Here is a 15,234-nt window from a genome sequence, read left to right on the forward strand (position 1 = left end):
CAGCACATCCACTTTCATCTCTCAACTTCACCTTCTTGTGTGTCCCTGGCAGGAAATCCAGCCATGCTGGGGACACGGGGAGAGAGCGTGAAATCACATGGAGGGTGTCAAAGAAACAAGCAGGGGAAAAGATGTCTGTAAGGCAGGGATGGCAGGTGGAAGCTCCTTTTTCCACTAGCTTAAAACTGCTGTGGCTGAGCCCAGAAACCTGAACCCCCAAGAGAGGTGTGATTTTGGGACTAGAGACTGCCACAGAGGACAAGTTTCTGGATTATAGGAATACCCAAAATGTCCAGAACAGCAAACAAAATGGTTCTGACAGGGAGCACACCCCCTCCCATTCAGTCTGCAGGCAATCTGCCACAGAGGACAGTGGCCCGAGGGATCCTACTGCACCTGCCCACCACCAGCCCCTCTCCCTTCACTCCCCTCAGGCCATTCTGCTCCAGCCACTGCAGAGCAAGTGCCCTGGGAGCTCAGGGGTGAGAGAAGGGCCCTGTCCCTACTACAAAGCTACATCTCCTTCCGTGCCCAGAGGCACAGACACTGAGCTGGGACTCTCACTGCAGACCACCTGGCCATGGCCCAGGGCAGGGCCACAGAACAGCTCCAGATGCTGCACACCCACAGCTCCAGCCCTGCAGCCGTGGTGAAGCTGGGCTGTGAGAGCCGAGCCATTGGTCCCATGGGACGGGTACAAGTGGGAGCCTTCACGGAAGCAAATGAACACCACCTGTGGAAGCAGGTCCTCAGTGGGAGCTGCTACGGCCAGGACAGCTCACCGGTCTTCCTGTGGGAAACCACATTCGCTTGGCTGTCATGGATCCCAGCACAGCTGAGGTGGGAGGGAGCTCTGGCACCATCCTGTACAGCCTGGCTCAAGCAGGCTCCCCAGAGCCAGTGGCCCTGGACTGTTTCTGCTGAGTCTGCAGCATCTCTAAGGAGAGAGATGGCATAACTTCCCTGGGCAACCTATCCCTGTGCTGTGCCACCCTCTATGAAGAGCAGAGCCCCACAAAACCCCACATGAAGCCTTAGAGTTCATACATAGATGTAAGTTTCTGTCCTTGTTGTTTCCATGAAAACCCAAGTGTTGCTATTTAGATGTGCTCAAGCAGAGCCAGGGCTGCCAAGTGTCTGAGGGACAGCTCAAGAGTCCAATACTCCCTCCAAAGGCAAGTGTTGAAAGGAGGGGTGAGGTGGCCACCAGCCCTGCACCAGGCACGGCTGCCACCCATCGTCATCATCACCATCATCACCACCATCCCTCCTTCATCACCAGCATGGCACGTACCTCCCACCCTCCTCTTCTGAACTCACCCTGGACCAAAATGCCCTTTCCCTGCGGGGGTGTGCAGGGATCCCCCGTGATCCTGCCTGCCAGCAGTGCCGAGGGAGGGCTTGCTGGGCACGGCTGCTGCCCCCGGGCTGCAGGACCCCGCACCCCAAACTGACAGGCCCTGCTGACCTGCACCCTGCGCTCCCACCAGCCCGACCCCAAGTTGCCAGGACCCTCCTTGCAGAGCCCCAGCACCTTGCCTGCCTCCAGCCCGGCTGCTGCACGTTCCCCCTCCCTCGCCTTGTTCAGCGCCACAGAAACACGTGTAAAACCATGACACTGACTTTGCCTCTAATTAGCCCTTAATTTACAAGACACACTCGGAAGGGTAATTAGCTGGCGCTCCGCTCCTGACTGCTGCATCCATCTCCTCTCTGCCTCCTCGTGGGAGGGAGCCTGCTGCTGCTGAAGCAGGGACAACGCTGCTCTCCCGGGACTGGGATGAGCTTGGTCCTGGGAATGGTGTGGCTGGGCTGGGCTGGGCTGGGCTGGGCTGGGCTGGGCTGGGCTGGGCTGGGCTGGGATGGGCTGGGCAGGGATGGGCTGGGATGGGATGGGATGGGATGGGATGGGATGGGATGGGATGGGATGGGATGGGATGGGATGGGATGGGATGGGATGGGATGGGATGGGATGGGATGGGATGGGATGGGATGGGATGGGATGGGATGGGATGGGATGGGATGGGATGGGATGGGATGGGATGGGATGGGATGGGATGGGATGGGATGGGATGGGATGGGATGGGATGCTCAGAGCTCAGAGTGTCTGCTAGCACCAAGCTCCAAGTGCCCCCAGCCCTGGTTATGGCCACAGCTACAGAGCAGAGGAAGGTGAAGAAGAGAGAGAAGAAGCAGAAGGTCTGAGAGAAGCTCCTCCTGCAGAGGGAAACATCCTGCAGGGCCCTAGGGAGTGCAGATCTGACCCCTGCTCCTTCACCCAGCCAGGCTGAGAGCCCCAGGCCACCAGGATATGCCCTTTCATCACACTTCTGAGGAGCAGCACAGGCTGCCACGAATGCCAGTGTTTCATCTTGAAAGAAGGAACAGCTTCCATCAGCCTCTGCAGCCCCTCCAAGCTCCCTGCACCTCTCTGCAGCTGCCTGGAGTCACCCAGCTCTGGGGGAACTCCTTCAGCCCAGCCACTTGCTCGCTCACAGACCTTGCACTGCACAACTCCAGCTTCTCCCAGGGAGCTGCTGGGTGGTCCCAGCAAGGCCGGAGCTCTCAGGAATTGCATCCCTTTGGAAGTGACACCCTGGCAGCTGCTGGATATGTTCCCTGTCAATCAGGTAAGTGACAGGTGACATGTAAATACTACCTGCCTCTGAGCCAAGACCTGCAGGAACTGAGCCCCCAGACTGCTGACAGTTCCCCAAGTCCCTCTCCCAGTCAGTCTCCTCAAGCCCCCCAGAAGAGACTCACATGGCTCCCTGATGCCTTTTCAGTACAGCCCAACTGACGACGTGGCACTGGATGGAAAATTACCTAAAACCAGAATGGCCTTTTCCCAGGCATGACATGTGGCAGCCCAGATGCTTCAGGGAAACACCTGGATCAGACCAAAATGGGAATTCCTCGTTAAGGTGTGGCTGCCTGGGGAACAGCATAAATGGGAGTTAGCCAAAAGTGTACCATCAGTCAGGAAGGAGAAAATTTGCAGAGTCACTTGAGGATCCTTTTAGGATCTCATTAATATTTTCAAGAGCAATTTGGCAAAATAAAACACAGGGTCTGGTGAAATTTCCTGGTGACATGATGCTGGATGCTGCTACAGGCCCTTACAGTGTGGAGGAAACCAATTTTGGCAAAGCGAATGGGTTATGCTGAATTTTAAGGAGGCACCAGCTAGAGAGCACTTTTGGGGTCCCCGTGGGTTTATGGCCAAGTACAGGACAGGTCTTTCCTCTGGAGTGCCAGGCCCTGCTCCCTCACACTGCTGCTGCACCACGGTGCAGAGGAACTGTCAGCCTGTGGCTCAGGATGGGGATGGAGGTGCTCCAGGATGGCTGAGGACACCCTGGCATGGAGCAAATCCTGTTTTCTCTGGTACTGCAGAGGCCAAGAGTACAGTGCTGATTAATGCTATTAACTGTCTGCCAAATGGGGTCCCACGGAGTCATCAGTCACTCTGCCCCTCAACCACTTGTTGCCAGCATGTCATCATTTATTCCAAATAAAAACCAGGATTATTGTGAGTCACCTTAGCGTACTGGCTCCCCAGAGCCTGGCTGGAGCCTGCAGCTGAACACGGCTCAAAGCCTCCCCAAAAGCTACGGCTACTCAGGACCCTGAACTGGACTGACCAAAACTCCAGCTGGGGGGAACCTCCACTCCCAGAAACCCAGCGGCTCTTGACAGGAGGACATAACTCAGCGCCCATGTCAGTGAGCCAGCAGCTGCTGTGGCAGGAAGGTGGTTGTCCTGGGAGCCCCTGTGGCTGCTGTTCCCAGAGCCACCTGTGCCCCAGAGCTGGTCCAGAGTCAGGAGTCTGTCTGGCTGGGTTTCTAAACCAAGCACTGCATGCTGTTACCTGGGCACTGTTGGTTCCTTCCTCCTGAACAACCTCCATGAGTCCAAAACACACGGGCTGGCTCCTACCAACCAGGAGCCCCAGGATGCAGACATGCCATTTGAAAGACATCACCCCCTGCGTTCTCCTGGGGAGCTGGCCACCATGCTGAGTGCCCATACAGCTCCCAGGCACGGTGGGCACGTTCTGGGGTGACAGACAGACAGGTGACAGACGGACAGGTGCTCTTCCCAGCTCTGCCGACACCGAACGTCTGTGTGGAGTCACTGATCCAAACTGGGCCACTGAGGATTCCCAGCCCAGCTCCATAGCAGGGCCATCAGGATCTGCCAGCTTGCACACAGCAGGAGCCATTGCCTTGCACTGGGCCTCACAGATGCTCTGACACAGGGAATCTCCCTCCTCTCTCAGTGCTGCCCTTGCAGAGCACAGTTTTGGACATCTGCACATGCTAAGTAACCAAGTGACACCCCAGCTACCACAGCTGACCCGTGGTGGGTACAAACCATCAGGACAAAAAACTCTGCACGGTGCCAGTGTCTCTGGGACAGCTGAGAGCCCGGGTTGGCTGTGGCAGCAGGATGGGGAGGCTGGCCATGACACTTCCCATTCCCCAGCCAAAGCTCCAGGAGACGCAGGATGAGCCAATGCTTCAACAGCCAACACATCCTCTGGTTTAGAGGCAACTGACCTCCTGTACAGCCCTACAGGGCCCCGCAGACTGGAGAAGCCTGGGAATGGGCACCTCTCTGACGCTGCCCCAAAACCCTGCACTGGGCACTCCGCCTGCCTGGGCACTGCGGGCAGCTGCAGCTTCTGTCTGTCTCCAGCCTGAGCTCTGCCTGCTCCAAGTGCCCACACAGAGCCCACGCTGCCAGCTGAGGCACCCCACGCCCACCACGGAGCAGCTCCGTGGCCAGGGGAGGTGAGCTCTGCAAGGAAGAGGCAGATTTGTGGAAGAGCAACGGCAGCCGTGGAGGCAGGGAGTGACCAGAGGAGCCCCTGGACTGCCCAAGCTTTGCTGCACAGCACAAAATCACATCACAGCTCTGCCCCTCTGTCACTCCTGCCTGAACAGTGACAGATCTGACACAAAATCTGATCCTGACTTGAATATTGCTGATGCCAGAGAGATCACAGTGATGCTGGGTAAGTGCTTCCAGTGGTTAATTGCCTTCACTGCTGAAATCTGGGCCTTATTTCTGGCCTGAGCTGTGCTCCTTCTGCCACTGTCACTGGATCCTGGTACATTTTATCTGATAAAGAGCTCTCTCACCAAATTTCTGTTCCTATACAGGTATTTACAGGTGTTGAAATTATCTCTTAACCTTTTCTCCAGTAAGTTAAATATATTGAGCTCATCGAAGCTTCCTACAAGGTGATTCTGAGAGCAGTTCCTGGTTTTTACAGCCTTTCCTGTCCATCATTTTTAGTCTCATCCTGTGGACACATAAATCCATTAACCTGAACTCCGAACCCCAAAACTGACTGTTACCATCCACACATGAAAAAGACCTTGACCACATCTTCTACAATTCCTGAATTAAATAACTCAGCCTTGCTGATTCCAACATGTCCACATCTCCTACATGCTGTTTAATTTGCTGCCTAATTACAGCTGGAATATGAAGAATTCATCATTCTGTGCTGAGATACATCATCTTGCCTCTTCCCAAACACCAAAACAAGTGTTCACTGAACACTTTGCTTTTTTCCCTTATTAACCATTCTATTATACCCACACAGTAATGAAAGAATGCTGGGGTTAGGATTCATTAGTTCCTAATGCACTTGAAAAAAAACCCTTTCACTGTCTGTAACTCTACTGGTTTCTGTTCTGCATCCCCTTGTGCAGCCATGGCAGTGCAGGCTGCTGTGCCAGCCAAGGCAGAAGGTCAGCTGGACAATGAGCTCCTGGTACTGGATCCATCATTTTTATTTGTATGTTACGTGGAAACTCCATCGGTTAGTTAGAGGCGTGGTGAGAGCCATGAGCAGTGCCTGGTCTCATGACCCTCAGGCTGAACAACTGTCACAGGGTGACACTGCCACCTAAGCAGAGGCCCACCCAGCCCTGGGCAAAGATGAGTCTTTGGCATGGAATGGCGGTGAAGGACACCACGCTGCACATCCACACCAGAGAGTGCCAGGAAGGACACGGGAGCTGCCCTGTGCTCTGCACCTGGAGCAGGAACTCACACATAGGAGCTGAGTTTTTGCCAAATAAAGCAGCTGTGAGAGTGATGAAAGAGATGTTTTCCTCTGGGAGAAGGGAACAGAAGTGAAGGGACAGACTTGTGCAGATGTCCCCAAAATGGGAAGCTCTCCATGGGGCTGGCAGTGTTAGTGTCCCCATCAGCTGGGACACCCCTGTCCCCACAGGCAAAGAGATGGGGGGCTGTCCCCAGCAGTTGTGCTGTGCTGGTGCTCACTTCATCTGTGACTTTGTTCCTAAATTCCTCATCACCACCATTTGTCAAGTGATGTTGAATTTCCTCCCTAGATCTGGTGGGCACGGAGCACGGTCCGGGGCAGCGCAAGGCCGCCAGGCTCCCCGTGAGCCCGGAGCAAATGGTGACACAGCCCTTTGTGTGGCTGCAGCCACAGCGAGTCTGGAAAGGCAAGGACCTGGAACACTTCCCAAAAAGCCAGGAGGGTCACTTCGAAGGCTGCTCACAATTAATCACTCCGGGCGGATGCTGGGCCGGGAGCGCTGGCACGGGAATGGCAGCGGGAGCCGCCGCCACCGCAGCTGGCTGTGCCGGGCCACAGCAGTGCCACAGCTCCAACGGGCTGCAGCTTCCACTCCTGCTCAGCACTACCCATTACTTTATCATGTTGCTGCTCATTTTATCACCTTTCAGACACACACAGATACAGCTGCACAAACCACAGCGGCACCATGCAGCCAGCTCCCTCCGCCCGCTCCTGCCCCTTCTCACTGTCGGGACAGGGAACAAACAGTTCACATCTCCTCTCCACCAAGACTGACATATTTTTAAGCAGTACAACCTTCCTTTTAACTTTCTGGTATCCGTAAAATATTCTTTAAAAACTCCTAATTATGCTTCACTTTTATTTTCCTATTTAAATTCCTTCTCCCAAAAGATCTGGCACGTAATTGCTTCCAGCTTGGTGAAATTGGCTCAGACACATTTTTGTGTGCATGTGTCTGTGCATGTGTTTAATTCCTGATCTGAGTGTTACTCTGCCTGAACACCAGCACAATGCAGCCAAGTTACCTTTATGCAAGGCACTACTGAATTTAGTCTGGCGATTGGCTGAAGTGGGGGTAACAGTGGTGTTCTTCTTGGAAGCTGCTCTGCTGTTTGCAACCAGAACTCAGAAAGTCCACAGAAGCTTTAGTGCAACTTCATAAGGTCCCTCAGTGACTTTTTCACATTATATAATTTACTCTCCAACACGTTACAAAGAATTATCTCAGAGAACCACGGCGCTGGGAATGAGCAGCGGAAGCAGATGAAGGAGGCAGGGTCTGTGTTCCAGATCACTCTCCTGGTCTGTTACTGTGAAGAGAGGTGTCCTTACGGTCCCTGCAGGAACCTGGAACAAGCTGCAGGAAATCTGCAAGTAACAGAGTCTAAAACACAACCCAGAAGAGATCCCGGAGATCCCCGTGGTGGTGGCAGGAGATGGACAGGCAGCACCGACATGGATCCCTGTCTGTGTGTAGATGGAGCAGGAACCTGGCTCTGAGACAGAACTGCAGGAGGGAAGGGAGCAGAGCTAGAACTTTCTGGGCTTGCTCAGGAGCGTGGAGCTGGACCAGCACTGCAGTGGCTGACGAAGAACAGCCCCTGCCCCCAGCTCCCAAGTGCACCTGGGAAAGGGCCATGTGGGGATGCTGGAATTGCTGTGTTTTCCTGCATAACTCCTGTTTCTAAAGCCATTCACTCATCCAAGGCTTTATCCACTCCTGCCTGCTTTGTCCATAGAGGCTGCTTGGTGCACAGCAGCACAACCTCCTGGGGTGCATAAACTGCAGGGGATGGAGCAAGCCCTGCTCTGCTTGGAGAACAGGATGGCTTTTCCCCTTGCCTGCTAGTGATGAGCTTTCCCCTGTTCCTCTGGAACAGCTCCCTGTCCAGCAGCACAGTGCAGACCCCAGACACAGGCCCTGTGTGCTGATGGCAGGGGCAGGTCCAGACAGACTCACCACTGGAGCCCCTGCCCACGGTCAGGGATGAGCTGGGGCTGTGTGACAGCAAAGAGCAGGACTTTGTGCTCTGTAACAGGTCACTCCCTGGCCCCTCTCCCTCCTGCAGCACAAGCTTGGGTCGTAGGGATGAGAAAGCTTGGTTTGTTGGAGAAGGCTCCCAGTCCACCTTGGAGAACACCAGCCACCCCTCCAGCCCAGCCCTCCCTGGCAGCACCAGGCAAGTTATTTACACTGAGATTTTCACAGGTGGCTACTAATTACGCCCTTGTAGCCTTTCCAGGTGCCCCATGCAAGGAACCTGAGCCAGATGCTCCAGAATTCAGGATGCTGAGAGCTACAGGCACAGCCCCCAGGCCTGGCTACCTGCCCCATGCCCACCTGGGTGCCCTGGACACCTTGGCCAGCCCTGGGCAGGGCTCTGATCACCATGGCACTCTGCTGCCTTGCACTTCTTCCTCCTCCTCCTCTCCTCCTTCCCTTCTCCAAGGCCTTTTCCCTGCTCAGCCCTGCACTGCACGGCTCCTTAGTGATCTGGTAAGGAATATCAGCTCCCAGTAATTATCTCTAATTAGGGTTAGTGATTATACTGTTGGGTCGGAGAAAATCAGTCTCTGCTTTTCCACTGGGAGGGCAGGTAGAGCTGGGGTGTGGAGGGGGAAGCACCAGCAGCTCCCTTCGTGCTCCCATCCCCTCCATGAACCTCTCCCTGCCTGCACAGCTCTGGAGCTGCCTGTTCCAAGAGCAGGAACCGTTTTGACCCAGCAGAATCTTGGCCCTCCAGCCTTCTGTCCAGCACTAGAACCAGGCACCAAGGATTGCTGGTCCTGTCCTGCCTCGTGTCATCCCACCTGGCTGCAGCACACTCCTCCTCTTCCCACGGAATCCTGACAATTTCTAGCTTCCACTCAATGTTTCCTTGTGCAAAAGTTCCACCAGTTTCCTTGTGCAAAACTTTAAACCAACAGCTCAAGCCTCACATTTGGATTCATCCTCCACCTTCAGACATGCAGATAAACAGTCGTAAGAGGTTACTGTATGACTGTAATGTTGAATGTATAATATTTATAATATACATATGAATTTGCAGTATTTTATACATGATTCATGATGCAAAATATTAATTACAGATAAATTTTAGTAAATCTCTCATCTCAGCTTCATCTTTAGACTACAAACAACCCTTTAACATATTATTGGGAAGGGCAGAAGTCCCACATGGAGGAACAGACAGATCCTCACCCTCCTCCTTTCAGCTCAGTATCCCCATGTCTGAGTTACAGGATCCCAGCCTGGTTTGGGTCGTAAGTGACCTCAAAGATCATCCACTTCCAGCCCCTGCCCTGGCCCTTGGCTGAACACAGTGACTAACATTGGACTTCTACAGTCAGACTCTACAGAAAGCCAAGGGAGCAAGCCGAAATCAGAGGGAGGGAAGGAGGGAGGGTCCCCACAGCTGGCATGGAACCAGCTGTGCATGGGCACTGCCCCCGCCCGGGCCCAGGCAGTCCCTCCGGCTGAGGGGGAGGCACGGGGGCCCTGCTCTGGCTTTCCCTGCTGCCCAGCTGCCAGGGAGCACAACAAAGAGCACAGCAGACAGGATCCCACCTCCGAGCAGAACACCGACCCTCAGGGAGCCGCTCGCTGTGCACGGACACAGCAGCCACGGCACTACGGGCCTGTCCCAGGGACACCGGAATCCATCAGCTTTCCCTGCCAAGCGTGGAGCACAGCTGTAACTTGGGATGCTCCTGGACACTGGCCAGGGCAGGGGGACCCGAGCTGCTGCTCAGGGGGGAAGCACAAGCAACTTTGTTTCTGGAGTCAGACCTGAGCTTTCTCTCCCAAGTGTCCACTTCCATTCTTTTGTAGGAGATTAATGACCCTGCTCTGACCTGAAGATCTGTTGTGTAGCTACAACCAGGAGAAAGGCAGGAGATGATCCACCAGCCTCCTGTCTGCCATGACCTGCACCACCCTGCTCTCACTGCTCTTCTTCCCTCAATGTCATTGTCCCCCATGGCGAGCAGCGGTGTGCCAGGGAAACAGGTTTTCCCTTTTCTTTGTTAATTCTTCCCTCATTACATTTGAAATTCCACAATCAGTGTGCACTGTAATTGTCGAATTTGATGCTAATGATTAATGAATTAAACATGGATCCATCAATTAGTCCTCAGAGAATAATTCTGCATAAAGCAGCGGATAATGTAATTACAGTAACAAAGATAATGAGATGTTAACATCGACGGAGCCCGACGTGACATGATCACAGCAGGCTCAGCAACCCCGGCCTGGGGGAGCCAATCCCTCACTCTGCAGAGGAAGAGCATCGGGGGGCACGGGCCTGGCGGGGGGGCACAGCGCTCCCCGGCACTGCGCTCTGCACCCGCCTGCCTTGTGCAAAAGCTCCCGGCCGCCCGCTCCCGCGGCCACAACCGAGCTGGCAGCGTCAGCAGCAGCCCAGAGAGGATCCCGAGCTGCCTGGAGACCAGCACCATCCCTGCCATCCCGACGTGTGCCGTGGCACGGGCTCCCGGCACGGAGGCCCAGGGACGGGCACGCTGCCGCACTCTGCGCCGCTGGTGCCCGGCCTGGGCTCTGCAGCACACTGAACTCGGCCCAGGGACAGCTGCACCCTCGTCACTCAGAGCAAACAGGAGCACTGGCCAAGCCCTGCATCCCAGGCAGTGCCTCCCACCACCGCACACTCTGGAAAACGCTCTCCCTGGAAGAGATGCAGGAGTGATGCTGCAGAAGCAGAAGGAGGAGGAGGACTCACACTGGCACTGGCCCCAACACACGTGTCAGACCGTGCAGATTGCTCCTCGGGCTGAAGGGAACTGGCCAGCAGCAGTGCCCACCCAAAACCCTACAGAGCTCAAGCTCACAACTCCATGCTGAGTGGAACCAGCCCATCCTGCTCAGCCTCACCCACACTGAGGACAAGGCTGCCGTCTGCTCTCCAGCACCACTCAGCAGCACATCCCATGGGAGACTCACAGTCCTCAGCAAGCTGGAGAATGCCCTGTGAGCTCCCCAGAGTGGAGCAGAACTTTCCCCTTTAGCCTGCTCCCCTCACTCTAATGCTCCGGCTCCCCCATGTTTGTTTCCTTCAGTGCCTCTCTGCCTGCTGCTGGAAACACCTCCAATCACTGCCTGCAACCACAGGCATCTCTGCACTGCTGCAGCCTCTTCCTGCACTTCTCTTTGCTTCCCGCTCCAAGGCAGGCTTCCCAGTGCTCAGCTCTCGGCAGCCTCTGCCATCACCGAGCTGCAGAGCCAGCAGCTGTGCTCCCAGCATGGCTGTGCTCCGTGCCACCTACAAACTGCCACAGGTATCACTGACCACAGCTCCAGCACCTCCCTGGCCAGCTCCCCTTTGCCAGCACTTGGGAGCAGGTCCCTACAAACCTCTGTGAAGCAAGAACACAGGGCTCATCTGGGCTGAGGCCAGGCTCTTGTGCTGACACTGTCTCCTGTGCCACTGTCTTTCCTCCCTCGCTGAAGTCCCTTTTCATCCCACCTGCATGTTGATACGAGCTGCCCTCGTTCCTCGAGCCAGAAACACGCGATGCAGCACAGCATGAGGCCAGGTGAACCTGAGAAACCATAGCAAGGGCGCACCTGGGGGGCCCTGAGGGAGAGGGCAGGAGAAGACACATTCCAGCGCAAGAGGAGCAGCAGGGATTTGAAGGAGACACCTGACCCAGCAGTGCCACACCTCTAGTGAATACCTGCCTTCAGGCCACAGCACCTGTGAGCTCTGGCAGGAGATCTGCTCATCCCCTTGCTGCCCTCTTCAGCGCAACCACTGTAGTCCCACCCCCTGCCACTGGCAAGGACACCTTCCACTGGACCAGGTTGCTCCAGCATCTGTCCAAACTGGCCCTGGACACTTCCAGCAATGGGGCAGCCACAGCTTCTCTGACCAACCAGTACCAGGATCTCACCACCCTCACATGGAAGAACTTCCTAATATCCAATCTAAACCTCCCCTCCTTCAGTATAACATCATTCCCCCTTGTCCCGTCACTCCAGGCCCTTGTCCAAACTCCCTCTCCAGCTTCAGGCACTGGAAGGGCTCTAAGGTCTTCCCTGGAGCCTTCTCTTCTCCAGGTTAACACCTCCAGCTCTCTCAGCCTAGCTCTGCAGGAGAGAGCTCCAGCTCTTGGAACATCTCCATGGCCCCTTCTGGACAATGAGAACTCATCCAACCCGAAATAAAACCAATCTTAACTACAGTAAAGTTGCCTTCTTGAATCGTTTAAATACTGGGGCACAGAGCCCCCACTGGTTTCACAAACACAAGTTCCTTCCTCATTCCTACTGTACTTAGCTTGAAGTTGTCTATACCTGCTTTGGAGTTATTCCGATCCTCACCAGAGCACTGCACTCATGTATTTCATCCACATACAGGTCAAGGTGAGACTTCATTTTTTCTTCTTCTCCCCTCTGTCCTTGGTCTTTCCTCAGCCCAGGTAAGGACTGTGCAGTGGACATCAGCCAGCACACTCACTTACCTTTGCAGAGTTCAGGTCGCAGAGAACCAAAGACACTTGCTCTGAATTCTAACCACTGGCTACCTGGTTTTGCCCAGAGACTCCTGGGGCAAGACAGCAAATCCCTCATGTCTCCAAAGTTTGTGTCCTCTGAAGACTAACTTGCGACTGACAAAGAACTGCAAACTTTGAAGTGTTTCTTCTCCAGTTCCCAAAATATGTGTCAGATGAGGGATGCCGAGTGGATCCAGTAACAGCCTCATCCACAGTCTCAAAGGTGGCAAAACTGTGAGGTCACTGCTAATTTGAAGCCAGGCAGATTCTCCATCAACTCTAAATCCAGCCCTGGGCATTGCACAGGGATAAGAGCACATCACCTCAGAGAGTCTGTGTCCCACCAGTGCACTTGGTGACTGCATCCACTGCTAATTGTGCTTGGAATCATTAGAGAGAGATTTAAAAATTCCTCAGAAAAGCCTTTACTGATTGTGTACCAGAGAAAAGCATTTCTGACACTGCAGCCACAGCCTGAGCCAAGACAGGACATACACCTGTGTGCAAATCTGCTGTCCTGGTGCTGAGCCCGTGTGCAGAGCCACTCTGGGCAGCCCACAGCACTGCTCTGCTCGAGGGCCCAGGGCAGACAGCCAGCAGGGGATCCCAGAGCCACAGACCCTGCATGGCAGTGACCATTGTACCACAGCGTCCCACCCCTGCACACACACGCCCAGCAACACCCCCAAGCTGGACTGAAGCACATCTCATGAACACAAAACTGGTCTCATTCTAAAGGCTCAGGCAGTGCTAAGTCCAACTGCTCTCCAGATAAATATTCCAACCTTCATTTCCCCCCTGCTAGGAAACTGCATCTCCTCTCCCGTGCAGACCCCCAGGCACTGTGCCTGCCCCAGCTCCGTGGCAGCACTGCAGGGCACTCTCACGCCACACTCGCTCCTCGGCACTGCTTTTCCAGCAGCAGCGATCAGTAATCCAGGTACATCCCAACCTGCTCCTGCAAGCCCAGCAGGCCCAGGGGACTGCTGCAAGTGGGATACAGCGCCAGGTGAGCAGCTGGCTTGACACCAGCACAAGCTCCTCTGTGGTTTGAATCCTTCCCCCCGCTCTGACACCTCAGTCAGCTCAGACAAGGCACCTCTGACATGCAGCCAGAGAAGTGTCCCTGTCCAGAACCAGGAACTGTCTCCCTGCTGGGGAACGCCGAGTGTGGCTGGTGCTGGTGCTGAAAGAGCATCAGTGTACAGCGGAGAGCCAAGCAAGGAACAGGCAGAGCTGCACAGCCCTGGTCAGAACTGAGTTTATCCACTTCTCAAAGCCAAGAAGTTTGGGTTTGGGAGGGCTCATGATGTCCTCTTTGGCACCATGTGAGCAGTGATGTTACTGCGCTCCATTCCCTGTCTGTGTCTGTGTGTGTGTGATGCCAAGGACTCCAGCAGCTCCTGAGACTCACCCCAGCTGCACCCCACCTCCCCTCAGCCCCGGGACACTCTGAACCACTGTGCTGACAGCATCCGACCAAGGAGCAGAGCTGGGGCACAGAGCAGGAATAAACAAGATGAGGATGTGTTGCCCTAGCTCATCCTCAGTGCCAGTACTGGATTTGGAAGGATTTCTGTGATCAGCAGCACCACCAGCACTCCCTCAGCATCCCAAACAGAGCCCTTTCCATAACCTGTGCACCAGACTGCACCAACAGCTAGCTGTGAAGAAGGCAGGTGGGAACTGCCAACCTGGCCAAGGACACCAGCCCCAAGGACGCAGTAAAGGCTCTGGGAAATGTGAGCAGGATGGCCCCAGGTTCAACAGCTCCCCCTGGCAGGGTGAGAACCTCCCATGGCAGCAGCAGCAAGGAGGAGCATGGCAGGAACTCTGTGAGAAGAGGAGTGTGACAGGAACTCTGTGAGAGGCCAGACGGGTAGCCAGACTCCCAGTCTCACCTTATCACACTCTGGGGCAGCTCTTCAGTGTGCACACAGAGTGATGATCCCAAACCACATCTTCACCATTTCTCCAGGAAAAGGTAAGGAGGAAAGAGGGTCACAAACCCAGAAAGAAACAGAACACAACTTGTCAGCAAACAAGAGCCTTGGGATTTCCTTTGGTTTAGGGAGCAGCAGCTTCCATCACGTGTAGCAGCTCACCAGCCTCAACACTCTCCTCAGGGTGAGGAAATTCCTCGGGGGTTCACACTGCCAGTTAAACCCTTTAATGTTCTTCTGTCCTGGACACCAACCAGCACAAAATCCTAAGAGATTACCTCTTACCTGTAAAATCCCAAAAGGATTACCCAGGGAGCTTACCTGGGACCTGCACAGAAATGCTAACGCCCACCAAAGGGACTCCCTTCAGAAGGGGTTCTGTTACCAGCCCAGCAAAGCCAAGGGCTGCTGAGGCATTGTGGAGGGACGGCTGCTGGCTCTGGGCCACCCACAGCAGCTCCTACCTGTGCCTCCGGCCAGCTGCGAGCTGCTCCGCTCCTTGGCCAGCCCGTTGGCCTTGGGGCTGGCGCCGGGCGCTGCCGCCGCCGTGGCCCTGGGGAGCCGCTTGCCCGGGACCTTCACCGTGGTTCTCAGCAGATCGATCTCCTTCCCGTGGACGTTCTGCATGTAGTCCTGGAGCAGAGGCAGAAGGGTGGAGGATCAGCCCTGCCCCAGCCAAACACGCTCAGC

At 55.1% G+C, this 15,234-nt stretch overlaps 1 protein-coding gene across 2 annotated transcripts in view; it reads right to left on the reverse strand.

Annotated features, from left to right (window-relative positions):
* The window catches only part of AGAP3 (ArfGAP with GTPase domain, ankyrin repeat and PH domain 3), a 109,880-nt gene that overhangs the window by 19,676 nt on the left and 74,970 nt on the right, over positions 1–15,234 (reverse strand). For both annotated transcript variants that reach the window (XM_030264081.4, XM_030264080.4), the window contains exon 11: positions 15,009–15,177. In XM_030264081.4, the coding sequence (XP_030119941.1) occupies positions 15,009–15,177 (169 nt within the window). The remainder of the gene's footprint in view (positions 1–15,008; positions 15,178–15,234) is intronic.

This window comes from Taeniopygia guttata, chromosome 2 (assembly GCF_048771995.1).
Source record: "Taeniopygia guttata chromosome 2, bTaeGut7.mat, whole genome shotgun sequence".
Lineage (NCBI taxonomy): Eukaryota > Metazoa > Chordata > Aves > Passeriformes > Estrildidae > Taeniopygia > Taeniopygia guttata.